At 56.1% G+C, this 9,323-nt stretch overlaps 3 protein-coding genes and 1 non-coding gene across 4 annotated transcripts; 1 reads left to right on the top strand and 3 right to left on the bottom strand.

Annotated features, from left to right (window-relative positions):
- Positions 1-1,539: 1,539 nt before the first annotated feature.
- GLOTRDRAFT_t116 lies at positions 1,540-1,641 on the top strand. The gene has a single exon. It is a non-coding gene; the product is annotated as a tRNA-Lys (tRNA).
- Positions 1,642-1,747: 106 nt separating this feature from the next.
- On the bottom strand, positions 1,748-6,147 carry GLOTRDRAFT_118109 (uncharacterized protein; the record flags this gene model as incomplete). Its single annotated transcript, XM_007872304.1, has 14 exons — positions 1,748-2,057; positions 2,111-2,262; positions 2,318-2,385; positions 2,435-2,603; positions 2,651-2,690; positions 2,743-2,806; positions 2,854-3,081; positions 3,140-3,260; positions 3,311-3,688; positions 3,740-4,896; positions 4,955-5,123; positions 5,173-5,514; positions 5,573-6,085; positions 6,132-6,147. 14 exons carry the CDS (start codon positions 6,145-6,147, stop codon positions 1,803-1,805), a joined length of 3,672 nt encoding a protein of 1,223 aa, XP_007870495.1. The 3' UTR covers positions 1,748-1,802.
- A 298-nt stretch (positions 6,148-6,445) lies between these two features.
- GLOTRDRAFT_141198 (uncharacterized protein) lies at positions 6,446-7,691 on the bottom strand (the record flags this gene model as incomplete). The annotated part of the gene is made up of 4 exons (XM_007872303.1): positions 6,446-7,132; positions 7,190-7,360; positions 7,414-7,610; positions 7,664-7,691. 4 exons carry the CDS (start codon positions 7,689-7,691, stop codon positions 6,518-6,520), a joined length of 1,011 nt encoding a protein of 336 aa, XP_007870494.1. The 3' UTR covers positions 6,446-6,517.
- Positions 7,692-8,080: 389 nt separating this feature from the next.
- GLOTRDRAFT_141197 (uncharacterized protein) lies at positions 8,081-8,775 on the bottom strand (the record flags this gene model as incomplete). Its single annotated transcript, XM_007872302.1, has 2 exons — positions 8,081-8,403; positions 8,472-8,775. The coding sequence occupies 2 exons, from the start codon at positions 8,773-8,775 to the stop codon at positions 8,357-8,359; spliced, it is 351 nt and encodes a 116-aa protein (XP_007870493.1). The 3' UTR covers positions 8,081-8,356.
- Between the last annotated feature and the right edge of the window lie 548 nt (positions 8,776-9,323).

Genomic DNA, 9,323 nt, shown 5'->3' with positions numbered 1-9,323 from the left:
ACTCGGGCTGAGTATTCAGTGAGCATATAGTACACTCACTACTGTTGAAGCAATTCAGCTACTGCCGTTTTTGGCATGCTTAGTCAGACTCGGTGATCTCGGGGAGACGATTTGTTCCAGCCGTCCTATAGCGTTCTCCTCCTCTTGTTCGTTCTGTATCCGGTAATTCTCATATAATACATTTTCTTACATAATATTTCACTTCTGTCCTAGTAATTAGAGGAGCGCGAACGCTAAGGACGGGTGGTTTAGGAGCCTGCGTCCTATAGCGTTCTCCTCCTCTTGTTCATTCTGTATCCGGTAATTCTCATATAATATATTTTCTTACATAATATTTCACTTCTGCCCTAGTAATTAGAGGAGCGCGAACGCTAAGGACGGGTGGTTTAGGAGCCTGACTTGCATGACACTCCCTCGACCTACTCTACCTGCATCAGGTGTGCGTCACACGGGGACGCGATGCTGTCGAGTACGTCGCGTGAGCGCATGCCTCGCGTGTCGCCTGCGTGAGCGCGTCGGCCGCGTCGGATTGAATCGCGGACTCTACCAGGGCCGACTCTACCGCGTTCAAGTTGTTGGTGTATATTTAGCTGCATTGATCGCGGTATGACATCACTTGTCGCTCTCGCGCGATTCATAAAGTCGTCGCGTCGCAGTAAAACGTTTGCACGCACACTCCTCTTAACCACAAGGTATCGTCCCCTTTGCGCTCTGAATTATTTACCAATATGACTTGTCTTAGGCGGAATTCTCGAGGCAGGGCCGCAGGGGGCACGTTGCGGAACGCACAAGAGTGTAGAGATATAGTGAGTAATTGTTAGTTAGGTTACAAAATTTTAATATTCTGACTTCAATATCAACGCAGGAGGCGATCCTAGGACAGGTTGAATAGGTATGTGCCCATTGCAAGTACAGCATATGGAACTGGAGACAGGTCGCGCTCGCAAACCGGAGTAAGTGGGGGGCGAGGGCGTGTAGAGATAGTGGAAGTGGGGATCGGATACGAGAGGGTGCGAAGCGGGGGGATGTGGGATTGCCGGGGGACCGGCAAAACAGAGGGGCGAGGTGGGGGTCACAACGACAGCCTGAAAAGGTATAAAATCATAGTAATAAGTGTAAATACAGCGAGATGGGCATGCGAGGGGGCAATATATGAGAACACACGTGAATATCTGTAAAAGTACAAGAATATCCTACCGCTCACTCCTGATACCGGGGAAGCCCATATCATACGCGGCGCACCACGACTGTATATCCCTGATTTTGCAGCTATTTTCGATGTATTTAGATCTATTACCAACCTATGCCACGCCAGCTGCGATAGCGGCACAAATCATCAGAATATAACTCCATGTATTTAAAGTGCCACTTACTACATTCCCCTGTATTTAGAGCCATTGTTCTACCTGTTATATAGAGGAACATATTTAAAAACACGAGAATATTGTCGATTTCCACTGGGCTTGATCCACGGGAGGCGATTAGAAGCGCTGTATGGGCCGTACACTATATAAAGCCATGAAAAGAAGCAATCATACAGCCCGCCTAGCTCAATTGGCCAGAGCGTCAGACTTTTACGGCCAGTGAAGTTGTCGGGCAAAGAGAATCTGAAGGCTGCGGGTTCGACCCCCGCGGTGGGCTAGTATTTTGTTCTCGATCAGCTGTATCTTTTGCTCCTCACTTCCGAAGTCGAGGTTTTATCGCGACCGGTAGAGAGAATTGCAAATAAACCTATCGGAACTTTGGTGCGGATCGGAAGTACTTCAAACATGTCGATTATTTGTACGTAAGACAGCATCATACTACTCGGCATTCAGAGGTGGCATCTGTTCTTTCCGTCCACTGACTGGCCAAACCTCAACCATTGTAGCCGCTTCCCACAAACGGCCCCCTCTAGCGACATACCAAATATTTCTCGAGTCTTGTATGTCCGCTTTCAACAACTCTACCCCGGCGGGATATACGACGTAGTCGGCGAGCTTTCCGCCCTCAACAGAGCCGAGTGCAGAGTATAGTCCGAGCGTTTTGGCAGCATCGGATGTAGCAGCACGGAGGACCTATGGCGATAGAAGTGTTAGAAGGAACGATGCCAGTTCCTAGTGGCGCGTACCTCATAGTTGCTCAAACCGCCTTGCTGAGTAAAGTACATCTCGGCGTGATAGTTCAGTCCTAGGGGTGGTTCTCCATGAGCGCCGATCAGAACATGCAAACTATTCTGGACCATCTTCGCGACTGACGCAGAAGTATTGTACAGGGCAAATGCTGCATAAATGACAGTGAGCCAACGGCGGATTTCGAATATGAGAAATACGTTAACAATTTTTGGGCCTCCAGGTTGTTTCGGACAGGCCTTCCAAGACATCATGCCGAGTAAACTCACGAAGTCTGAGAGGGTATTAGCAAAAGACAGGACAAGTTATAGTACTTGTCTGACTTTGCATCGTTGGGGATATCCTCGTGTGCCCAGACATACTGCTCTCCCCATGCACCGCCATAGTTTACGACGTGCGTAGGAGTCGATGCCGTACCGCTCAGGGCATACAGTGTAAGGACATCGTCGTAAAGCTCCGGAACAGGAAGCGCGTGCTCAACGGTGGTCATCCCTGCTCAACATAAGTACTGCGTCAGTAGAATTCCTGTGGAAGCATACCATCGATAATATAAGTCAGATCCCAGTCTTGATTCATTCCCTATGGTGCACATGAGCCTGCGACTATAAAAACAAGAGCATATTGATCAGACCCCTTCCGGAACACAGATCATGGAGAGATTTCTAGCAGCCAAAAGCAACCTCTGGCGCGAAGCCCTAGCCCAAAAGTCAGTCACATGCCCAACCCGCCGGATCACTCTCACCTCGAGGGCTGGTTGTAATTCTTATACGAAAAACTGGCGGGGCCACCTTCCGCCTTGATCCTGAGTAGCGCAGAATACGCCTCATCTTGGTCAACGATATCCTGGTGGAGGCTGGGCTCGCCAGCGCCGTAGATGACATCGCCCGTGTGGTATATCCTCGGGCCTACCATCTGCCCGCTCTCGAGCCTGTTACGTTCGTCGTATCCCAGGACATTGTCCGAACTAGGGCTGCAGAGCGCGGAGCGACCTCAGACCATACAAGAGAAGCACGGACTAGCAGCCTTACTTATGCAGCGTGGTCACGCCGTAGGCAAGGAACGTCTCAAGCTCCCAAGACTTCGCTGGGTACCGGGCGGAAACGCCGTTCCAGTGGGCATGTCCGTCAATGAAGCCAGGAACCACGAGACCTGTGCGAACATTCGCTTCATGGCCCATGAGAGAATAATACCTGACATACCTCCTTGCACGTCCAAGATGGCTGCAGAAGAGGGTATCTCAAGCAGCGATGCGGGTCCGACAGACTCGATAACGCCTCCCCTGGTGACCATTACACCGTCCTCGATCAGATCAGCCTCCAAGGAATCACCTCGCATCGTCAGAATAGTGGCATTCACGACGGCAAGGACGTCGGCGTCGCGAGGATCCGCGTTACGGTTTGCCCGATGGGCACCGGCCTCCTCCTTCAGCCGCTTAATATCCGTAGGGTACCTCACCACGACCTCCTGGTACTCGACCAAGTTACGCACACACGAGATACCGAAGTCAACCGGGTCCTTGGCAATCTCCGACTCACAGCGCGCCAGCTTCGAGATCTCGATGGTGTGGAGGAAGGGACCTGCTCCCCACGTCAACTCGGCCATCCTAGGCAAGCTGGGACAAGACGTACCGAGGAACCAAAACAGCCTCTTCCCGTCACGGCTCCACGTTATATCATGGCCGCCATCAAGGCTAAGCCGCGCAAGCCCCTTCGTCGCCCTGGACGGCTTGCTCCAGACAGCCTCCCCCGATGGCGGAGCCACATACACATCAAAGAAATCCACAAACGCAACATACCGCCCCTCGTTCGGATTTCCCAGCGCCAGACCAGGTGAGACGACGAGCTCCTTCGACATCCTGCCCGTCGCGACCGTCTCGTGCTTGTACTTCCCCATCCCATCCGGCCCGGAGGCCAGGTCGATGACAAACGCCCTGTCGGACTGCTGGACGAGCAGCTTTGCGTTCTTCTCCAGGAACCTCAGCTTGATCCTGTCGTCCAGGTCGATCTGGGAGGGCACGAGGTGTACGTTCGTAACCTCTATTTCTGTGCCGCCAGACGCAGATGCAGACGGGAGCTCGAGGCTGCCGAGGTACAGACCCGCTCCAGCGGTAGCGACGACATCGCCCGTAAGCCAGTCCCCAGCGTTCTTGACGAACGCAATCTGCCTCCGGCGCCCGGGGCACTCGCACAGCACCGGCGCGTAGTACCTGCCCCTCGGCAAGCCAGTGAGCACGGACGCCTCGCCCGAGGTGACATTCGCCAGCTCAAACGTCGTGAAATTGATATCCGACCAGCGAGCGTGCAGAACCATGTCGCTGTACCCGGGGACGAAGGATGGCGAGTAGTATGGCGCGTCCTCTACCAGTCCAGGCAATTTCACTGCCTCGTCCCCCGCGCCGACCGCTTGTACGTAGGTCTTCCCCGCAGTTGAGAAGACGACCCGCGCCCCTTGCTCGTCGACGTCGACCTCCTTGAACGCACGCGCCCGCTGTGTATCCGCGGTCTCGAGGCCCAGAATATCCGGGCTAGCCGTCAGCGTCTCCGCCAGCCTCTTCTCGACATGGGCTCGGAACGGTATAACCTGCGGCTCTCCAGCCGCCACCTTCTCCCCATCGAAGTTAGTGGAGAGCGGCACGCTGTAGATCTTACCGGCCGCCCAGATTATGATCGCGTCGTCGGAGGGGGTGAACGCGAACGACGGGTACGTGCCCATCGGGGCGGAGACTATCGATAGATCGTACGTCAGCCCGTGCCAGATATGGCGGATCGTGCCCGTGACGAGATCTCTTTCAACCGACGTATGAGTACGAGACATGTATATAAATGCGAGTGGTGTATGCGCACTTTAAGACGAGAGCTTCCTTGTCGCGGACGCGGCGGACGAACGCGAGGGTGCGCTCGTCGCGCGACAGCTCCGGTCGGCTGGCACCGCCCGGGAACGAGTCGACGAGAGTCTCGGTGGTGTTGGTAGTCAAATTGCGCGAGAATATCGCGTATATCCCGCTGTGAACGTCTAACGCGGCCCCGTCAGAACAGAACAGAGCTGGAAAAGGCAGGTGCACCTTTGCTGTACGTGAACACGCCGTTCACGTCTTTGACGTTCTTTGCGTAGATAACGCTATCATTCCCTCTCCAAATGAACTGCTCCGGTCCAATTTGCTGATCGCCATACTGTTCCGCGGTCCACCCAGGAGGCAGACTGCGGCCTATTAACATTCTACCTGAGCCCGCCTCGATAGCGGTAGCAGAATCATCTTCAAGAGAAGGGACGGGGTATTCCCACCCCTCCCCGGCGCCCAGGCTCCGCGAGGATGTGTACCACTTCGTGGCGATGACCGTGTCCCCGGATGGATGAAAGCGGGCGTCGGATACCCAGCGGTAGGTCTCGTTTGTGACCCTGCGTGCTGGATAGTCACGGCTGTGATCATGTGCTCGCGGTCATTGAAGCAATCCATAGCTTACCGACTAGGCGACCCTCGCGCAGAAGTCGCCTCCTCTTCCTGTCGGGCGACTCCTTCACACGGCTAGCAAGCATCTCGTCCTCCCTCGCACCTAGAGCAACAGCCTCCCGTAGCTCGTCGTTCCCGCTTCTGGGGGAGCCCACGTCCATCTCCTCACAGGACGTCCACTTCATCACCCAGATATTCTCCACGCCCAACTCCGCATCACTCCTGAACACAACCGTCTCTCCCCCGGGCGAAAACCGCGGGTCGCTATCGTGCGGGACGCCCAGCAGCACCGGCCTCGCAGCCGTCGGTGCTGTTCCACTTCTCTGCCCGTACTCACTCGCAGGTAAGCAGTATATATCCCCGAGCATGTCAAAGACTATGTCCCCCGTCTTGGGGTGGACGTCCAGCCGCAGCCAGGTGCCCTCCTCGACGTCGTATTGGAGCTTGCGCGGGTACGGGTAGTCCGTCGAGATATCCCAGGGCGTCTGTGCGCGTATAGGCCAGACGTCGTCTTTCCACTCGTTTGCTGGGTCGCTTTGTACAGCATGGGCGTGCTGAGAGTGTAGAGGAACTTGTCGAAAGCGCCATGCCCAGGGTCCGTGGACGACAGCAGACAGAGCAGCACCTGCCGCGAGCAGTGCGACGAATCTGAAGAGCTTCTGGGTCCGGCTTAGTGTATTTCGTTTCTGTATGATGGGCACATATCCGCCGGAGGGGACGCGTCCGTCCTGTGGCCCTCCTGGATCCCCCTTCATGGCGCGCAGAGAGAACGCTGCGTGGACGCGATACGAGATGCAAGAATAACATCGGGCCCCGGGCCGGCAGCCGGCATTGCTAAGATAGCGTTGACACGTGACCGCGACGGGGTCGCGTTAATGAGGAACGCGCGAAAGCTGAAGAAACAGCGCAAGCAAACCGGATATCGTACACGGCTCTGTCTACTACGTAGTACGCATACTCAAGCAACGGCGATGGGCTTCGAGTTGGACATATCCACATTCTGCTTGCTGGCCCTGATAGCCTCCAACCTCTTCTTCTCGTCTTCGAGCATCTTATTAGCCAGCAGCATCCTCTTCGGCACGATCCTCCTGCGCTCCGTCGTCGGCTTAAAGTCCAGCCTCTCCACGCCCAGCGCCTTCAGCGTCTTCTTCTCCACCAAGCTGAACTCGTCCGGGTCCTCCCTGTTGAAGTTGAACGGCTCCTTCAGCCCGACGGGCGGGTTCGTGATCACGCGCGGGATGCGCAGGTAGTTCTTCGACGCCGAGTGCAGCATCAGCGGGTGGATGAGCACCACGTCGCCGACCTCGCCCGTCAGCTCGACGAACCGCTCGCACCGCTGGATCTCCTTCAGGTGCGACCAGTACCCCGGGTCGTCCTCGTGCTTCTCGCACGTCGACGTCGACGGCGTGAACGACAGCCCCGTGGGCAGGACGCCCTCGGGGTGCGCGGCGAGGTAGTTCGCGATCAGGTCGATCCCGTCCGGGCAGATGTACGTCCCGCCCCCGCGGGGCTTGATCTCCGAGAAGATCGGGATGACAAGCAGCGCTTGCTCCGGGGAGTCCAGGAAGTGGACCTGTTTTTACCTCGGCGTTAGCATACCATGTACGCATTCGCATCGGGCGCGACGGACGAAGAAGTCACCGTCGACGTGCCAGTTGTCCAGCTCCTTCGGCGGGATGGTGTCCGTCCTCTTCTCCAGCTCCTCCGTGCCAAAGTTGACGATGAAGCTGTCGCCCCACGACGAGCTGATCGGGTCTATCCTCTCGTTGCCCCCCAGCAAATCACACATCGCCTCCCAAGCCTGCGAAGCACGGCATCAGACCTGCACCGACTCACACGCTGAGACGCACACACCCTCGGAGCGAAGGTAGCCACCTCCTTGCGTATATGCCACGGCATATGGATCCTGTCCTTCTCCCACGTCGACTTGTCGTTGGGGTCCAAGCCCAGGCGCACCCACATCGTGCTCGTAAAGTCCTCCGCCTGCTCCTTCGTGAACGCGCCCTTGATAACGACGTACCCCTCCTCCATGAACTGGTTCACCTGTTCAGCTTCCAGACAGCGTGTCAGTTACGCATCCCAGAACGGGTAGGTGAGCACGGACGAGTGAGCGCGCGGTACTGCGGTGCCATAGCTGCGCTGATGCGAAGACAGGAACGGTAGAGGGTAGGTAGAGTGGACCTCAGGGAGGCCCGACCAAACTCTGGCGCGCCCTTGTATATAAAGTCCAGCGGAGGAAGCTCGGGGGAGGGGAAGGTCACCGGACCAGCGGCCCATAGCACAGAATTTCGGAGTGCCGTCAAGCAGGAATGCTATCGCTGGCTACTCAGTACGTCACATAGCACTCTGTCTTTCATGACACTAGTCCAGGTCAGTAGTAAGGGCGGAGGCGAGACTGCGGGTAATTTTCCAAACAGAAGAGAAAAGGTAAGGTGTGGATGGTCCGCTCGTCTGCCAGAAGACGTCGCCAGCACGATATCTAGAGACGTGCAGCAGTAGGAGGTTTGAGATAACATTACATCACCGAGGTACGTTCCAGAGTAGTACACAATTGCGCCGCGCATCAGGAGTCCGCGGGATGCCCGATGTTATTCCTTGCCTGCAAGTCAGTTGCGCAGAGGCCAGAGTGTCCCGAAAGAGAGCAAGAGAGCGGGAGAATGCAGCGACAGACAGTCTGGACGGTGGATCACAGGGCGTTCACGAGACAAGAGACGCGGTCCCAAAATAACGCTCGCAATTCGTTGAAACCAGCATCATCTTACAAACCTCGCCCAAACAAACAAAATACACGCGATCTTCAGTTATCCGCTTTCAGCGCCCTTTCGTCGAACGGGTCTCCCAGTTCTGCGGACGCCACAAACGCCACATTCGCCATAAGCCCCAAAGTTAAGACACACCGCAAACACACTCACGTTCCCGCAACTCCTCCATAAACGCCACATCCACCAAATCCTCGTCCTTCCTCGCCGCCTTCCCCGCGCCGGCACCCGGTCCCTCTACCCACTGCGCGCCCCGCCTCCCGTCCGTCCTGCGCGCCTTGGCCGCGCCGGCACAGGGCCCGCCTTGCATGCGCCGTTTCGAGGAGAGGAAGGAAGACATGCCGGACGTGCTAGGCGAGAACGGCTGCGGGGTGACGGACATCTGCTCGTCGGGGGGCGGGGTGCCCCGCGAGGAGATGGATGACTCGGGCGAGCCGGGGTCCATGGGGGAGTCCATGATGGAGCGTGCGTATTGAGGAACTCTGGGGAAGCGTAGACGAGAGACTCGATTGTAAGGATGCACGCAGCAAGATCGAAACGACGGAGCTGTGGGAAACGCGGCCGGAGGAGTTGGGCAGCATCTCGGCCCTCCGGGCCTAGGCTCGATACCAGCCACTTCGCAATTCAAGCTCCGCTCGTACTACTCGCTACACTGCGAAGCGGCTGGGAACTACGGTCGCCCTTTTGGCGGGATGCGCGTGACACGCGCCAACTATGAGTGGGACTTCGTGATTTGAGAGCCTCATAACTCAGAAAAATCATGCCTTGGGAGATTTGCACCATTGTAGGTTTTGAAGGCCATAGATTCATTTGACATAGGTCAAATTTCGATGAATTTGGACTGACTCAAGGAGAAAATCCTCTTTTCTCACCTATTCCAATCAACTCCATTCGCTTCAAAAACATCATTGAACAATGTGTGCCAGAGACGATTTTGTACGTCTGAGGGGGCAAATTTTTCTAAGTCGGAGTCACGCTTGGCGGGGAAAGTTGTGACCCCGCTAT

Source organism: Gloeophyllum trabeum (genome assembly GCF_000344685.1).
Source record: "Gloeophyllum trabeum ATCC 11539 unplaced genomic scaffold GLOTRscaffold_00017, whole genome shotgun sequence".
NCBI classification, from domain to species: domain Eukaryota; kingdom Fungi; phylum Basidiomycota; class Agaricomycetes; order Gloeophyllales; family Gloeophyllaceae; genus Gloeophyllum; species Gloeophyllum trabeum.
Note: the sequence above shows the minus strand (reverse complement) of the source record. Positions and strands in the feature narration are given on the sequence as shown.